The sequence below is a fragment of the Danio rerio genome, chromosome 6 (assembly GCF_049306965.1).
Source record: "Danio rerio strain Tuebingen ecotype United States chromosome 6, GRCz12tu, whole genome shotgun sequence".
NCBI classification, from domain to species: domain Eukaryota; kingdom Metazoa; phylum Chordata; class Actinopteri; order Cypriniformes; family Danionidae; genus Danio; species Danio rerio.
This window is the reverse complement of record NC_133181.1, coordinates 23,917,501-23,935,776: the sequence shown is the minus strand read 5'-3', so window position 1 is coordinate 23,935,776 and position 18,276 is coordinate 23,917,501. Positions and strand designations below refer to the sequence as shown.

General features: G+C 38.2%; 1 protein-coding gene across 13 annotated transcripts in view; it reads left to right on the top strand.

Annotated features, from left to right (window-relative positions):
* The window catches only part of rptor (regulatory associated protein of MTOR, complex 1), a 272,362-nt gene that overhangs the window by 80,688 nt on the left and 173,398 nt on the right, over positions 1 to 18,276 (top strand). For 12 of the 13 annotated variants that reach the window (XR_012407926.1, XM_073954060.1, XM_073954059.1 and 9 more), the window contains exons 8-10: positions 3,739 to 3,798; positions 7,972 to 8,072; positions 8,832 to 8,976. Coding sequence is in view for 12 of the 13 variants with exons in the window: in XM_073954060.1 (XP_073810161.1) it covers positions 3,739 to 3,798; positions 7,972 to 8,072; positions 8,832 to 8,976 (306 nt within the window). In the remaining variant the exon portion in view is untranslated. Of the gene's footprint in view, positions 1 to 732; positions 979 to 3,738; positions 3,799 to 7,971; positions 8,073 to 8,831; positions 8,977 to 18,276 lie in introns of those variants that run through there. The other variant, XM_068218297.2, reaches the window with a different exon arrangement.

The window sequence follows — 18,276 nt, the reverse complement described above, 5'->3', positions numbered from 1 at the left end:
GCCACTGTTTTAATTTTCTGGTCAGAATCTGTCAGTTGCTGTAAAATAAACAGTATAGATTACTGCATGTCCATTGCTCAGGTTTAATTGAACAAAAATAAACGTTTTTTATTTATTTATTTATTTTTTATTTAACTGTGTGTATTTCACCCAAGTGAAGTAAAAAATAAATGATAAAAGAACTATATTAAACATCATAAAATTAAAGCAGTTTAGTCAGGCTTACCTTTTATCGCTCATCTATAACATGCTTCTTTACTTTCTTGTATTCCTCTTCAGTAATGGGAGATACAGTGATACATTGTGTCATATAATTTTTTTTATTTTATTGACTACCTCCTGATATTTGAGGGAGCTCCTAGTTTATTACAGTCCCTCATATCCACTACGCTCAGATAATTGACTATTGATTATTTCCTGAGAAAAAAAAAAATCAACTGTTGGCTGTAAATTTTTCTCATTTCTGGAACCTAATCTCCAACTTCAGCTGTGCTAGGAACAGCCTAGCACAGTTAAGGAGACAGACACACACTGTCAGTTTAAAACTAGATTAAAGACACATCTCTTTGCATTAGCGTACACACAAAACGTAAATGCTTTTAAAATCCAAATACTCTAAAGGATTGTTAGGCTGCATTAATTAAGGCAACCGGAGCCGGGAACACTTCCTAAAAAGACAATATTAATTCGAACGCCATCTACAATTATGTTAGTCTGTTACTCCTTTTCCAGAGGGCTCCGTAATCCTGGACCAGGCTGTATCCTGCGCAGCTTCTGTGGTGGTCATTGAGGAGTGGAGAGCATGATTCCTGATACAGCCCAGTGACAGACGAGTCTGCATTTATCCTGTGGGCCAGCCTGAATACCTGCTGGTGACCTACTTAGACCTGCAGCTTCTCCACAATGGATGTCTAGCATTCTCCAGCCTCTGACGACTAGACTGCAGCTATGCACAAGAAGTTTGGCCATAGAAGAAATGTTCGTGTCCAACTGAGCCTGGTTTCTCTCATTTTTTTTTTCTTCTTCACTTTCGCCAATTGGTATAGTTTGTTACTTGACACTGTTACCGTTTGCTTGGTTTGAGACTTGTTGAGCTGCGCATCGATGGATTTGCTCTTCAATGTTTGGACTTTCAGCAGTGAAATTTACATTACACTGAACTGAACTTCAACTCAGAAAACTGGACGCAGATTCAGTTTACTTTGTAAAGCTGCTTTGACACAATCTTGTCACACTCAAATAAATGTTCTGATGGATCCAATTGCGAGTGAACAAAAAAGTATTTATTTGACACAGTCAAACTCAAAACAAGTGCAAGGAATGAGTGCGGTGCTAGGGCTAGGAGAACAGGGCTGGTATCAGGCAGGATAACAGGTTCTTGTAGAAATTCCTTACGGTCCTGAGCACAGACAGATAGCACACATAAGCACACGTAACGAACTGACAAGGACACACAGAAAACGTCGCCCATATATAGGCACGAATATGAACCTCAGCTGGCAGACTCATCAAGCTAGCTGAGTGTCGTCATCACATGTGATCAAAACAGATAAACGTGGAGAACAAAAACAAAACAAACCCACATGATCAAACAGACACTCCGGAAAAGCGCACAAACCTGCAACCGTGACAAATCTACATTATCAAAGCGCTATATAAATAAAGATGAATTAAACTGAAATTACCTGTCTGCATATCTTTCAGCTGGCATGAGGTGTTTTCTTGTCAACTCTTTCAATTTGAAATTGTTTGTAACTTCACACTGTCCAGAAATGTCTGTTAGCAGGATTGAAGAGTCATTTTTATTCACCAATTGTTGTAGCCCTTCTTTCTTGTCTGACAACATTGGAACTTCTTTTACCATACTATTGGTGGTTGGCACTATTGCACTACTGCCACCAAAACGACACTACCAGTGTGTCATTAACATTAACAGCCATGCCAAAGCAAACAGGAGGATAACCTAAAGAGACAGAGCATCTAGAATAAAGTAAAAAATTTAAGTATATAGTTTATTATATAAACAGTGAATTTGTGCATCAGTGTTATTATGATGCCAACTCCCACTGACATTTTTTTGCACCTTTCCCAATCAAGTGATAATCAGTGATTTTGTTTCCTGTGACTCGTGAGACACCCCAAAAAATGTCAGCCTCTAGGTGTATAAGGTATACAATGCATCTGGAAAGTATTCATAGCGCTTCACTTTTTCTAAAAAAATTTTTAATGTTACAGCTTTATTCCAAAATGGATTAAATTAATTTATTTCCTCAAAATTCTAAACTCAATACCTCATTCATGACAATGTGAAAAAAATATTTTTTTAAATGTTCCAAATTTATTAAAAATAAAAAACCTGAAATATCACATGTATATTAGTATTCACAGTCTTTGCCGTGAAGCTCTAAATTGAGCTCAGGTACATTCTGTTTCCATCATTCTTGAGATGTTTCAGCAGCTTAACTGAAGTTCACCTGTAGTAAATTCAGTTGATTGGACATGAAAAGGCATACACTTGTCCAAAAAGGTCCGAGGGTTGACACTGCATGTCAAAGCACAAACCAAGCATGAAGACAAAGGAATTGTCTGTAGACCTCTGAGATAGGATTGTCTTAAGGCACAAGCCTGGGGAAGGTTACAGAAAAAATTGCTGCTGCTCTGAAAGTGCCAATGAGCACAGTTGCCTCAATCATCCGTAAGTGGAAGATGTTTGGAACCACCAGGACACTTCATAGAGCTGGCTGGCCATTTAAGCTGAGTGATTGGGGGAGAAGGGCCTTAGTCAGGGAGGTGATCAATAACCCGATGGTCACTCTGTCTGAGCTCTAGCATTCTTCTGTGGAGAGAGGAAAACCTTACAAAAGGACAACCATCTGTGCAGCAATCCAACAATCAGGCCTGTATGGTAGAGTGGCCAGATAGAAGCCACTCCCTGCCTGGGATTTGCTAAAAGACATCTGAAGGACTCTCAAACCATTAAAAAAAATAAATTCTCTGGTCTGATGAGACTAAAATTGTACTCTTTTGAGTGAATGCCAAGTGTTAAGTTTGAAAAAAAAAAAAAAAAAAAAAACAGGCACTGCTTATCACCAGGCTAATACCATTCCTACAGTGAAGCATTGTGGTGGCAGCATCATGCTGTGGGGAAGTTTTCCAGCCGCAGCAACTGAAAGACTAGTCAGGATATAGGGAAAGATTAATGCAACAATGTACAGAAACATCCTGAATGAAAACCTGTTTCAGAGTGCTCTTGACCTCAAACTGGGCTGACGGTTCATCTTCCAGCAGGATAATGACCCAAAGCACACTGCCAAAATATCAATGGAGTGGCTTCACAACAACTCGGTAAATTTCCTTGAGTGCCCCAGCCAGAGGCCAGACCTAAATCCCATTGAACAACTCTGGAAAGATCTGAAAATGGCTGTACACTGTCACTTTCCATCCAATAAAAAATATTTTTATTTTTCACATTGTCATTATGGTGTATTGTGTGTAGAATGTTGAGGAAATAAATTAATCTATTTTGGAGTAAGGCTGTAACTTAAAATAAGGTGGAAAAAGTATAGCTATGAATACTTTCCGGATGTACTGTATATGCAGAGAGTGCACTGCTGGTCGAGTAATAACAGAATCAGAATTTTAAGCATCTGGGGTGCGAACAAAATTGAGTGAAGATATTTTAATGGGTGTCTTTGTTCATCATGTCTTCTCTTACAATTGTTTTTTTTTTCCCTAAAGGTTTTGTATGCAGAAGAGTGCAAAGCTGGTGCCAGGAGTGACGTTAGACCTGATTGAGAAGTAGGTATAAAGAGGTCCATGATCTAAAGATGTTGAAAATTAATGTTTCTAATTATCAAAGAAATTTAAATTTTAGTCAAAGATAACACAAGCAAACACATCATATATATATATATATATATATATATATATATATATATATATATATATATATATATATATATATATATATATATATATATATATATATATATATTATTATTATTATTATTAATAGAAGACTAAATCCAAAACTACGTAGCCATGTGTGTAAAAAGTGTTCCTCCCTTATTAAAACATAACTCTAATTTATCTAGCCACACTCAGGCCTGATTACTGCCACATGTGTTCACAATCAAGAAATCACAAATAGTACCTGCCTGACAAAATGAAACATGCAAAGTATTGCTGCTCTGACAACCAGAGTACTGATTCCTTGTTATGGTGATCTACTGATTCTAATGCTTCACGCTTTATAATAGATTAAGCACATTTTCCCTTTAAGTATGAACTTAGGAGAAGATCTTGCCTTGCCTAAGAGAATAAATCAAGGACGCTGCATATAATACCTTAAACATGTCTTAAAACCATTTAGGTGTGAACGTGTCAGGGCCAGGAGCAGTTTACAGAAGATAATTCATCCATTCATTTTACCCTGGCTTAGTCCCTTATTTATAAGGCCTTGCCACAGCTGAATGAACTGCCAAAGAAAATAATATCACACATATATACATTTTTTATGAAAAATTAATTTCATATATTGCTACTGATGAAATAAGAATTCAACGTCTTAATCAAGAAAAAGTTTGGAGCATACAATTGATGCATAAGAAGGTAAAATGTACACTTAGTCTAATACTGCCTTACTAAAAGGAAAGAGATCTATACAATTCATAGCAATGAGTGTATTACAAGAACTTATATTATTGAATATTCATGGTAGAAAATTAATTAAGTTTTCTTTATCTAATAAATCCAGCCAGCTTTTAGTAAATTTGCAATATTGTCAACACAGAACTTTCAGTTGTTGTATGTAAAAAAAAAAAAAAAAGGCCTAAATGCATGCAAGACCATTCAAATATTTTTGCTCGTCAACTATTGACAGCAGATCACTCATGATGAGAGCGATAGGGAAATTTGCAGTTACTACATCTTTACTGCTCTATTCATTTAACCAAAGAAATGTAATGCTATTACAGTGTCTCTCACGATCTGCACTCTTGCTCATTCACTGTCATCGCCATGATTTCCGAGTATTTTAACTAACTTTTGGGGATCACGGAGCCGGTATAAATTTGCTGGAGACTCGCGGAGCTTCGGGAGAGGTTATACGGTTGCATGAGATGCTAGATAGGGGTGACATCAGCTCAAAATGGTGGAGATACAATGGCTGCACTTGCAACAAAGACAGCAGAGTATCACTCACGCAAGTCACGCCCATAAACTGTAAACAAGTTGCGCTGCATCTGTATATATTTTAGCTGCAGTCACTGTAATAAGAACACATTGATCACTCCCACACATCATTTACCTGTGTTGTAGCTGCTGTAGGTATTGCATAATAAACGGGAGGGCATGTGTGTCTTCAATCCTGTCAGATATGTCGCGCATTCTCATTCTCATACAGCTGAGAGTGGCTGTGTAAACTCCACCATGCGCAATTCAGAGAGCAGAAATTTGTAATCACGCGACCATGTAGAGACAGAAATCACATGCCATTGTGTAAATAAGATATTACACATAGCTATTTAGCAGGTTAATTTAAAAAATTTGTGATCTGGTGCTATATATAAAATAGTTAACTACTATTTTAAAGCTCCCCTTGAAGCCCCCCCCCCCAACCCCCCATTCTTGCTGTGAGGCAAACGTGCTACCCACTGCGCCACTGCGTCGCCTTTACAACTTCACTATTTCACAAAAAAATAATTTGAAACCTATTATAAAAACTATTCAGCAGTAATAAAATCACTGATTTTTCTGCATCAGAATCTCTGCAGTTTGTGTCGAATAACAAGTAAAACAAACAGGCATCATTTGTTGTTATCCAAAAGGGGATCAGGGTCATTTACTAATTCACTTTTCTTTGCCAATTTCTGCAAGCTTACATTTCTTGTAATGTCCAGTTTCAAGATTGCATTGTAAGATCGTATTGTAAACCCCCCATTTAAATTAATATAAGCTGCTGCTTTTATTAAGCCTTTTAAATTTAAATACATTTTTAAAAAGAATTTTACAGAATTAGAGTGAAATAATAATGGAAATAATTCAGGCAATATTTTGCTCCACTGTAATCTTAAATGTTCTAGATGAGTAAAGTTATGTTTTAAGACTTTAAAGGAGATAAATGTCTTTCAGAGGCTTAGGCCCCATTTGTACTAATACGTTTTTGTTTTGAAATGCATACGTTTTGCTACGGTTACACCTTCCATCCACACTGAAAATGCACTAAAAATGGAGCGTTTTGAAAACGTTGAAGAGGCCGTTTTCATTTTAAAACGCTTCTGCTCTGTCAGTGTGGATGGTGGAAAACGGAGACATCTGAAAACGGTGGCGTGGCTGCAGACATACACCTATCTCATTGAGGCTTTTTCCTCATTATTATTAAGTAGCCTACAGAAAGTTCAGCCTTGCATCCTTTCCTTCTAAGTTCGGGTGAATTTTCAAAGGGAACAGTGTAGTTTATAACCTCATTCACATCACCCTGGCTATGTTGTTTGACTATCCCAGCAATAAAATGAAAACATGACTTCAGGAAAAAATTTTATTTTGATATTAACAATTTAACAGACCACAAAATGTTAAGGCATCGTGTAGCTACATATTAATATGACTGTTATCTTCTCTGTATGCATATTTAGAACAAAACGAAGCCTAAAATACAAAGCATATGCTGTCTCTTCTGCTGAATATTTGCTTTAATAATCAATAATTGCCATTAAAAGTATATAATAGATATAAAGTAATAGATTCAAAAGACCAAAGTCGGGGAATATGTCTTTAGATATAGACAAGATGAATTAAATATCATGTATAACAAAAATAGGATCGAGCGGTAGATTACTGATAAATCATCTAACGTGCACAGCTCTCACCTGGGGTTCTGTGCACAAAGCACCTGCTGACTGCCTGGAGCTCATACGCTGCAGTGCATGCCAGAGTGTGTGTGGTCACGTGATGTGTGTTTTCAACGATGTAGTGTGGACAGAGAGCTGTTTAGAAACGCTAGGTGAAATGCCAGTGTGGACGTAGATCTTTTTCATTCTAAAACACCACTTTAAAACTAAAACATATTAGTGTAAACAGGGCCTCAGAGTCTCACAGAGCCATTAGCTATTCAGAGACAATAGAGGAGTGTGTGTGAACGACATGTGCAAAATGGCTCCAGTCTACAGAGGAGCTGCTGAGAATGAGCATAAACACACATACACAACCAGGACACCTCTTGGTCAAAAAAGAAAAAAAAAACTTAACCAGAGGCCTTTTTACTTGAAAATTACCTTATAAAGATGCCCAATCTTGGTTCCAGATCCCCTGTTAGTGATTGTATAGCAACATCAATGTCCCCTCTTAGGTAGGCAAGTACAAACACAAACACACACATACACACACTTGCATTTTTTGAAGATGAATTATCACTACCACTATGACTGGATTGCTCATTCTAAGAGGCAGATTTCCAAACTGCCAAAAGACAGTGAAGCCCCCAGAACGGTTTGATCTATCATTTTGCTATTCCACTTCAGTTGCTTCACTTCTAAATTGACTTTACTTTATTATCCACACTGTGTTAAATTGTTTCTGGCTTCACAATACATTACCACGTACAAATACACAACAGATACATCATAACTCATGTCAACTGTACTGTAGGGATCTATAGAAAAAAAGCAGTTCCAAATGTAGTTCTTACAATAAATGTTGAAGTATTGCAAATTCAGTTTGGTGGTGTCAATTATATATCTCAGCTCAGTTTGGTAACTTAATACAAATGTCTAGTGGCATTCTTTAGCTTAAATGGAGTTTTGTTTTTGTTTAGTTCAATAAAAAGTATGACATTTTGTATCTCAATATCTTTTTATTTATTGAGCATTTATGTTTTTTTTTATTATATATTTTTTATACAATGTTAGCCCTACTCATCTATTTAATGCTTATTCTTTACTTATTTTTCATGTGTTTCTGAACTTTTCTCAGGATACCAGGAAGGCTGAATGACAGGAGGACACCTTTAGGAGAGCTGAACTGGATTTTCACAGCTATCACTGACACAATTGCATGGAATGTCCTACCGAGAGGTTTGTTCAGATTAACACAAATGCCTATAGTACCCTTTTAATAAATTTATGTAAAGTGTTTTAATATAATTTTATCAAAATGACAGACTGCTGAGTTTTTCTACCTTCAATGACCATAACGTCCATAATTTTAAACTCTTCTTTATTCCTGAGGAGAAACCTGCTGTGATTGTTTGAGTACATTCTTACCTCTTTAATTATTGTGTATAAGAGAAATGCAAGTCTGCGTTATGCCCATTTCTAGGGTTTATATGCTGTGCACACATATCATTATCATAGGATTCCATTAAATGTGAGTATTACTGGTCCCACTTTATATTAAGTGGCCTTAACTAATATGTACTTAACCAGGAATTAATAGTTTGTTAAAATGTACTTATTGTGTAAAAACATGTATTTACTTTGTACTTATGCTTGATTAAATACATATATGTAATTACTTCTGTAATTAACTTTTGTTATAAACATTTGTAAATCCACTGTTGGCCATCCCATACACCTTAACCCATCCTTAAACCTACCCATACCACCAAACCTGTCCATAACCCAACCTCTATCCCAACTCAAAAGCACCACGTGTTCTCAAATACATTATAAACACAGTAAGTACATTGTATTTATTTTTTAAGTACATAGTAGTTAAGGACACTTATTATAAAGTTGGACTGCATTACTTAACAAATTACTTGCATTCTTGTTGAAGTTGCGTGCTATAATGTGTCATGTCTGATTACTTTAACCTTTTTTATCTCTCTTTAGATCTCTTTCAGAAATTATTTCGTCAGGATCTCTTGGTGGCCAGTTTATTTCGCAATTTCCTATTGGCTGAGAGAATTATGAGGTCATATAACTGTACACCAGTCAGCAGCCCCAGGTTGCCACCCACATACATGCATGCTATGTGGTAAGTTTAAAAATACTGTATTTTATATTCTCGATATTATTTAATTTTTTTTAAACAAATCAAAAATAAGGTATTTTCAGTGTGTCTGACTACTATTTGTTTATGATCTGTACAAAAACAAAAACATGAAATACATTTTTACATACTCTAAGGTTTGAAATTCAGCTTACATGTTCAAATCAGATTTCAGTAGTTATATATCAAGTGCCGAGAAAAAAAATCTACTAACCCCTTTTACAGGGTCTTAATTAAAACTTAAATAAAATCTGGATATAAGGGTATTTTCCCCGAAAGCCAATCATCTGAAAGAGTAATAAAATGGGCCAATGATGCAGTTGGCAGCAATTAAAATTAGTTGTGTATAAAGATGCCAGCCATGCAAGGCTAAGCACCTTTTCGCTTTCAGAGCCTCATGGTACTGAGAGAGTCTTTGGTTCCTCAATCTCCAACTGTATCTGCAATGGCCACGTATCAGCTCTACTAAGTGCAGGCCCGACAGGCAACCGACTATGCTCTGCTTACCACCAAGTCATCTTCTCATGCCCTAGAAAGGATGATGGCCACACAACCTGGCCGGACCTGAATGATATGTGTGACATTGACAAAGTTTGTTTACTTAATGCACATATCCCAGGCTGGCCTGTTCATCGACAATGTCATTGAATTCACTCAGGAATTTACTACCGTCAAAGAACAGTCCATTAGGATGGGTAAAGTCCACCAATCTCCAACCCCGGCAGCTTCAAGACCTGCTCTGCCACCCCTGCCCGCTCCGCCCGCTCCTCCGGCTAAGCGGCAGCATCAAAAACCCCACAGGCATCCAGCGCCCATGCCCAGTGTTGCTGTTAGGTCCAGTAAACGGGCCATTAATCATCCCTAAGACGGGCCATCTGGGGAAGAGCAAACTTGTTCTTTCCCTCTGTGGAGGGAAGGGCATCGCAACATCCAATGGCATTTTTCAATGCCAGTCTGCTGGCTTCACGGCCGGTGGCTGCCAAATTCTCTATGAAAGAGCATTTTTCTCCTTCTCTGGATGTGACAGCCGGAACACTGCCAGTCTGGGACACTATGCCTTCCAGCTTGCAGATCAATGCACCTCGCCAGTGGCGCTGAGTGTGTTAGACAATGGTCTCCTTTCTCGCACACTCCCAGCCCCCTCTCAGGACCCTGGTAGGAAGCTGAGAGTGAATCCCTTGCCTCCTGCTCTTCTATGGGAGCGCACCGCTGGTTTGTTAATGATAATGCCACTTGCGCTAGCTCTGCCAGCCTGGTTAACGCTGCCCAGCCCGTCGCAATCGCTCATATGCATGATCAGATTGATCATAATCAGGCCAACGGCCTCCCAAGTTCACGGGTGTGTATTTCACCAAGGTCAGCCCTGTGTTTATCCTGTCTTGCACAAGGAGATTGCTGTGCGCCTTAGCGAAGAAGGCAATCGAGATGAGGAGCGGGTTTTACAGACTTTACTTCATTGTGCTCAAATAGAGCGTTGGGCTTTTTCCAATTCTAGACCTGCATTTTTAAACCGGCATTTTAAACCGCTCCATTTACAAACTGCCGTTCACATTGCTCAGTTAGAGGCACATCCTTCGGTGCATCCATCCTCAGGATTGGTTTGCAGCAATAGACCTGAAAGATATGTACTTTCATGTCTCCATTCTTCCACACCACCGACAGTTTTTGCCGTTTTGAAGGTTGAGCCTGGCAGCACAAAGTCCTCCCCTTCGGGTTCTCTCTGTCTCCGTGGTCACCATCAGACTCAGACTCAGCTTTAAGTGGTCACCATGAACACCATGATCTGATGCTAACCTGTTTAAGAGAATTCAACAGGAAAACGGTAGTCTCACTGAAATTATTTCAGAGGCTTTTGAGTGTGCTTCAGCATTGGTTTCACAATCAGGTCCCCAAATGCGCATGGCATGCAGGTGAGAACCGGGTGACTGTCACTCCGCTGTGTCACCAGGCCTTAAGCTCTTGGTTGCTCCCTGCATACCTACAGACCGAAGTGCCTCTAGATCAAGTGTCCTGGCATCTCTTCTGCTCAACGGATGCATCCAGCACTGGGTGGGGGGCCATGTGTTGTTGGCATGCAGCTGCGGGTGGGTGGAAAGGAACCAGTTGCATTGGCATGTCAATTGCCTGGAGCTGTTGACAGTGTATCTTGCTGTGCCCCATTTTTTACGGTGCTAGTGGGGAAACATGTGCTTGTCAGTATGCACAACATAGTGACAGTAGCGTATATCAACCGCATGGGGGGTATCCGCTCCCACCGCATGCTCAGCTCGCTTGCCACCTGCTCCTCATGTCTAGGTCCTGAAGTGCAGTCTATTTACTAAATGGTGCGCTTCTCTCCAAGAAGACCCTCAGTCTTGCCAGATCAGCATGGTGCTTTCTTTTTTTTCAGGTACGATGGAGCGAAGGGTGTCGCCTTCCACATTGAATGTTTATGTTGCTGTCATTTCTGCTCAATTTGATGATGCAGATTAAATCCACCCTGCGCCCCTCACATGCCCTCTTTGTATCTCGCTATAGTGCTTACAAGCCTACACAGAGATCCGTTCGAACCACTCAACTCAGTATCCTTGAGATTTCTGTCTTTGAAGACAGCTCTGCTGGTCGTGTTGGCAGTTTTAGTCGAAAAATTAAAAATAAAACATCCAAAACTGCATAAAACTCTAGAGGAACCGTGGATAGTATGGTGATGCAATGATGTTAATCAAGCTCATGTAAACTTTTAAAAAAAGTTGAAATAATCGTAAAAAAAAAAAATAGGTAGTCAAAGACTTGTCTTGAATACAATGGGCAATCAGTAGAATTGTCACAAGTGGCCTATTGTTTTGCAAGGACCAAGACTGAAGTGTGAAGGAAGGCCTAGAACATTTTGTGATTTATCATTTTCTTTCTGAATTTAGTTGTGGAAAGTTACTAGTTGTCCAGTCTGTGTCTTTCAGCAGCCCTTAAGGATATCTAAAGCTATGTTTCATAATTGTAATGTAGTCTTCACACTCCCAGTGACTTTCTTGCTATATGCTCCTTGTCTCCATAATTCAGGTGTTTCTAATGCTGACACTCTTGCTCTTGATGACTATTGTTACTCTTCGGAATATTTTTTTAGAAAATGTGATTATAATACACTGGGACGACGTGGTTCGTCTCACAGCAAGAAGGTTGCTGGTTTGAGCCTCGTCTGGGTCAGTTGGCATTTCTATGTGGAGTTTGCATTTTCTCCCTGTGTTTGTGTGGGTTTCCTCCGGGTGCTCCGGTTTCCTCCACAAGTCCAAAGAAATGTGGTACTGGTGAATCAGGTTTGCTAAAATTGACCGTATTGTATGAGTGTGTGTGTGAATGAGTGCGTATGGGAGTTTCCCAGTGATGGGTTGCAGCTGAAAGGACATCTGCTGCGTAAAACATATGCTGGAAAAGATGGTGGTTCATTTTGAAGTAGTGACCCCAGATTTATAAAGGAACTAAGCCAAAAAGAAAATGAATGAATGAATGATTGTAATACACGGATAAAGGATGGCATATGCATCGTTTTAAAACTGACTAGGTACTGACTTTATTGTTACTAAAGTAATATTCATTTAGAGCAGGGGTCAGCAAACTTGTTCCTGGAGGGCCGGTGTCCTGCTGGTCTTAGCTCCAACCCTAATCAAACACACCTAAACAAGCCAATCAAGCTCTTACTAGGTATACTTAAAACACCCAGGCAGGTGTGTTGAGGCAAGTTGGAGCTAAACCCTGCAGGAACACTAGCCCTCCAGGACCGAGATTGGTGACCCCTGTTTTAGAGACTGTTTAATATACAGTGTAAACATGCATGTACTGTCTATCAGTACTACCGGAAGATTTTCTGTGTGCCATGGTCTTAGTGGACCTGTGTGCATTTTGTTTTAAAATTATTTCTCATGGTAACTTGCAGGTATATCGCGCTTATGTGTCTTTCTAATTGGCTGCATGAAACTGACGTGAACTGTGAGACTGACTTTTCTAAGCTTAAGATCAGCACATGTGATGAATGGCTGAGCATTGACCAGACAGAGTCAAGTTTAAGAGCAGTGGCAATTCGCAAAATGAGGAGAGGTTGTGCAACGATAATGAACATTATAAAACATCTAAACATAAAGGAACTTTAGGTAGAAGCCACCAAATGTGTTAAAACAAATGAATAATTTACTGGAAGGCTGGCTAAAGACTGAACGTAGGTGAAGATGTAAGCAAGGCAGGCCTGACAGCTGAGGTGAGATGGACATTCAATAAACGTTAATCAGATAAATGTTAATCAAATCCATTCTCAAAGTTTTTGATTAAGTGATTTGCAAATGTGATATTGTTTCAATACAACAGTCATTTAGTCAACTTTGACTAAAACTGTTGCCTGATTTTGCTTTATTTCATAAACAATTTGTCACAGCAAACTGGCTGTGCAGCTCCATGCAACACAAGTTTTGAATGAATGTGAATTAATGAATAAATGTTTACAAATGAATTAGTGAGTCAGTGATTCAACTACTCAATTATAAAGACAGTGACTTGTTTTGCTTCTAAATGAATCAGCTGTTCAAATGAATCAATCAAATTAATGATTCAGTAATGCAAATCCGTCATTTGGCATCACCTAGTGTCAATTTAATTAGTTTAATTTTAAAATTTTGCAGGGTAAATTATTGGAAACTTTTTAATCAATCACTATTTCTTTATTCAAATTCTGTATAATAATTAAAACATTGTCAGAATCAGAATCTTTATTGTCATTGTAAAAAAAACAACGAAATTTACATTTGCCCTTCCCTTCAGTGCAGCCTATTTATCCAAAACAACAACAATTAAAAAGAGATATAAAGATAAAATGGCAACAGTGATTAATCATTAAAGGAGTAACAAAACAATACTAAAAGTGCGTATGATGTGTGTATAAAGTCCAAGTGCATTTTCTAGCAGCTTTCTAAATTTAAAGTAAAGTATATAAAGTGTATAAAATGTATACATACCCCCCCCCCCCCCCCCCCCACCCCAAGTTCATCGGCACAGTCTTTCAACTGTAACGCCATCTGGTCCTGCTGCTTTTCTGGGGTTTACTGTTCTCAGCACTCTCCTGACATCCTCGTCCCCTACTGTGAAGACATGGCTGGAATTTGATAGTGAATGCAATGTGGCTTCCTCTGCTGTTTGTTTTTCAAAGCGGGCAAAGAAGCAGTTAAGCTCTCCTGCTACTTGTCTCGAATTTTTGCTGTGGAGGTATTCCTCAATTTTGTGTTTATAATTCAACTTGGCACCTCTGATGCCTGTTTTCAGAGTTTGCTCTAGCAGCACTGTAATGCTCCTTGTCGCCAGACTTGAAGGCGGTGTTCCTTACCTTCAGCCAAATCCTAAACTCCCCCTTGGTTTTGGTTGGCATACACTCTGATGTGTTTCTTAGTGATGACAGTGTCTGTACAGTGGTTAATGTAAGAGAGTACTGATGTAGTGTACTCCTCCAGTTCGAACACACTCCACTCTGTTTGAGCAAAACAGTCCTTTAGCTGTAAGGATGCACCCTTTGGCCATACTGTAACAATTTTTAGAAAAGGGGAGTCTCTTTTCCTGAGTGAAGAATAAACTGGCAGCATAAAAAGGGATATGTGGTTAGCAGTGGTGGTAAGAGTACAAAAAAGTTGTACTCAATTACAAGTACTGTTACATTGCTGAAATTTTACTCAATTACAAGTAAAAGTACTGGTGTTAAAAAGTACTCAAGTAAAAGTACAAATTACTCTTCGTAAAAACTACTCAAATTACAAAATTATAAATTACTTTTTTAGCTTGGCGATATTGGTGGAATTATCCATAAATGCGGAGTCAGACAAGATTCCGGCAGTAAAACACATTTTACATAACACATTTAAAGATACTATAAACACTTTTAAAACTGTGTAAACAGCATTAATTATAGATTATAATTATAGAGCACCTATAGAGGAAACCCACGCCAACATGGGGAGAACATGCAAACTCCACACAGAAACACCAACTGACTCAGCCAGGGCTTGAACCAACAAACTTTTTGCTTTGAGGCGATAGCAATACCCACTGCGCACCATGATTATTTTACAAAAACAATGTTTTGCTATTTTGAGTATAACGATAACAGAAATATGCACAAATGCACGACTTTTAATAATTTCAAATGATGCCTTTCTATCTGTACGATCAATAGATGATTTAATAAATTAAAAAAACACTTGCAAATTATGGAGAAACTTTGTTAATTACCTAATTCACGAACTGAACCATCAGAAACCACAGAACAACACTGCCTAGTGCCTAAACATATTATTAATAAATTAAATATCACACAAATTAAGTTGTCTTCTTACCATAATGTTTTTTTTTTCAGATTATAGACTGAAGTCTTGTAAAAAAAAAAGGGTTTCTGCAGATATCATAATGTCAAATGTAAGACTTTTTAAGACTACGTCATATCTTTAATATTGTTCAAGATTTTAAAAATAATTATTTTTCATTATTTTATAATTTATTATGATTACAAAGTTGGGTAACGGGTGGGGCAGTAGGTAGCACTCTCGACTCAAGGCAAAAAGGTCGCTGGTTCAAGCCTTGGCAGGGTCAGTTGGCATTTCTGTGTGGAGTTTGCATGTTCTCCCCGTGTTGCGTGGGTTTGCTCAAGATGCTCCGGTTTTCCCCACAGTCTAAACACATGCATTTTAGATGAATTAGGTAAGCTAAATTGTCTGCTGTTGTAAATGAGAATGGGTTGCAGCTGGAAGGGCATCCGCTGTGTAAAACAATTGCTGGATAAATTGGCGGTTCATTCCGCTGTGGCGACCCCAGATTAATAAAGGAACTAAGCCAAAAAGATAATTAATGATTATAAAGTTTTATAACTATTCAAGATTTTTTAAATCAAAGTTTGATGCATCACTCACTTTTGTTTATATCTCGGACAGTTCTACCTATTAAAGTTAAATTTCAATGACAACAGAACATGGGTTACTCTACAGTTATTTTTTTTATTCTGGCAAGAATAATAGCAAAAAAAAAAACATTTTTTGTCCACTCAACAATTGACACATTATTGTCTGGCTAGTTTCTGTCCTCTACTAATGAGCTGAAAAGGCAATAATGGTCCAACAATCCTGTCCATCATCACCAATAAAGCCTAGAAATTGGGCATCAGTTTACTGTAAGTCGATGGGTTCATATATTATTGTCCAGTTATTAAATACCTAATTTGTTACTTAATTTTTGTTACATTGCTTTAACTTCAAAATGATACATCAGTGTAAAACCTATAAATGGTGGAAAAACATATTGTGTAATCTTAAAACCACCTGGGTCTCCACTTTTGCCATGGCCTCTTTTTTGTTGTAACAAACTTATCCCCCAGGTTTTTCCAAACTTTAACAAAACACTTCCTTTCCATGGCTGTTGCAATTTCTAGCCAAGAATTATTGGTCATCTGGTTATCTCTATGCTGATCACGCATGGTCGGATAGTTAAGATGTCTGTACAGTCGTACTGTTACAGACAAAATCTCTTCAAAGCGATTCAAATTCAACTCAAATCAAGCGTGGCGCCGCGCGAACTGTTCACCCGAAATCATGTCGCGCGCATCCAAAGTGAACCTCCGCAAACACGGCGATGACGTCACATTCGCCGCGCGCACTGAGCTATTGCATGCTGGTATTAATTGTAGTTTTAATACTGTAAATCACAATAGGACTAGTGAAAATAGTAATAAAGAACTACACCACCACGAAACCAAGCAACAACAAAAAAATTATTTAAATGAGCATTAGGAGTAGCGTTACGTGGACATCGGACAAATAAGACCTGTGCAAACGTATTTCAGACCTAGAACAGCGAATTTAAGACTTTTTAAGGCCTAAAATTTAGATGTTTATATTTTAGACATTTTATGACCCCACGGAAACCCTGTGTAAGCCGGATGGCACAGCAGAGGGCAGGTTTCATCCACTTATTTTTTGCGCTTTTTGGATATGCACATAAAAACGGTTGATGGAAACGCTATAATGCGCATATATTTTGAAAATGTATGTGAATGGACAAACCAGCAGGCTAAGCACATTGTAAAACATCTTAAGTGTTGTTTTGATCATTCTAAACCGCCTCAACCATTTCAGTATTATATTATATTAATAATGACCTCCAGAATTGTCAAGAGTGCCTGCACTCTGTGTCTCACGCCTTCAAACGCCAGCGCGCGTTCACTGCGTGCAGGATTGCCTTCTGATGCGCAAGTCACTTAGTAAATGAAGATAATTTATTCATGCAGCTGCTCCTACTGATGCAAATTCTGTTTTTACTTTTGATATTTGTCGCCAGTTAATCAGAAGGTGGCAATTTTGTTCTCTTTGACTTGATGGACAGAAAAGCTGCTTTATTTGCTGTCTTTTATGCGATATTCCAGTTTTGAGCATACATTTCATTAGCATTTTAGATGATAACATAGCTATTCACATCAGTGCATCTATCCCCTTTCTTCCTTATATACCTGTAGGTGAACAGCTCCTCCGGGTGTGGCCATGCATTCATCCTCTGCTATTTCTTCCTCATTTCTTCTGTCTTAAATCTCTATATGTCAATTGATAACTTTGTGACTGTATGATGACGGTCACGTAAATCTGCAGTAGCCTGAACTTGTTTTTCGGTTCAAATAATGTACCAGGCTTTTCATTGGTCCGTTAAGATGAGCTTTTTTTTATTGGCTACCGAAATGCTGGTCAGTGCGTGGCTGAAATATTAATTTATTTACAGTACTCTGTAACGAATTGTGATTTTAAAAGTAACGAAGTAGATTGCTCAGCTTAATTTGTACTCAAGTACAAGTAAAATTACAGGCTTAAAATTCTACTCATGAAAGTACAATTACACCAAAAATGTACTTAATTACAGTAACGTGAGTAGTTGTAATTCGTTACTCCCACCACTGGTGGTTAGACTGTCCAATATGAGGTGCTGGTATTGTTTTAGAGCCTCGCTTAATGTTAGAGTATACTTTATCTAATAGATTGGTCCCACGTGTAGCACAGTTTACATGCTGATGGAGTTTGGGAAACACTATTTTTAAGATCCACATGGTTAAAATCTCCAACAATTATATGTGCTGCCTCTGGGTATTTTTTTAGTTGGGAGCTAATAGCATTATAGAGGAGGCTATGAGCTGATATAGCATTAGCATCAGGAGCTATATACACTGCTCTGATAAAAACAGCTGATGAAAACTCACAGCAGAGGAAAAAGGGTTTGCATTTACTTGTCAGATACTCCAAGTCTGTT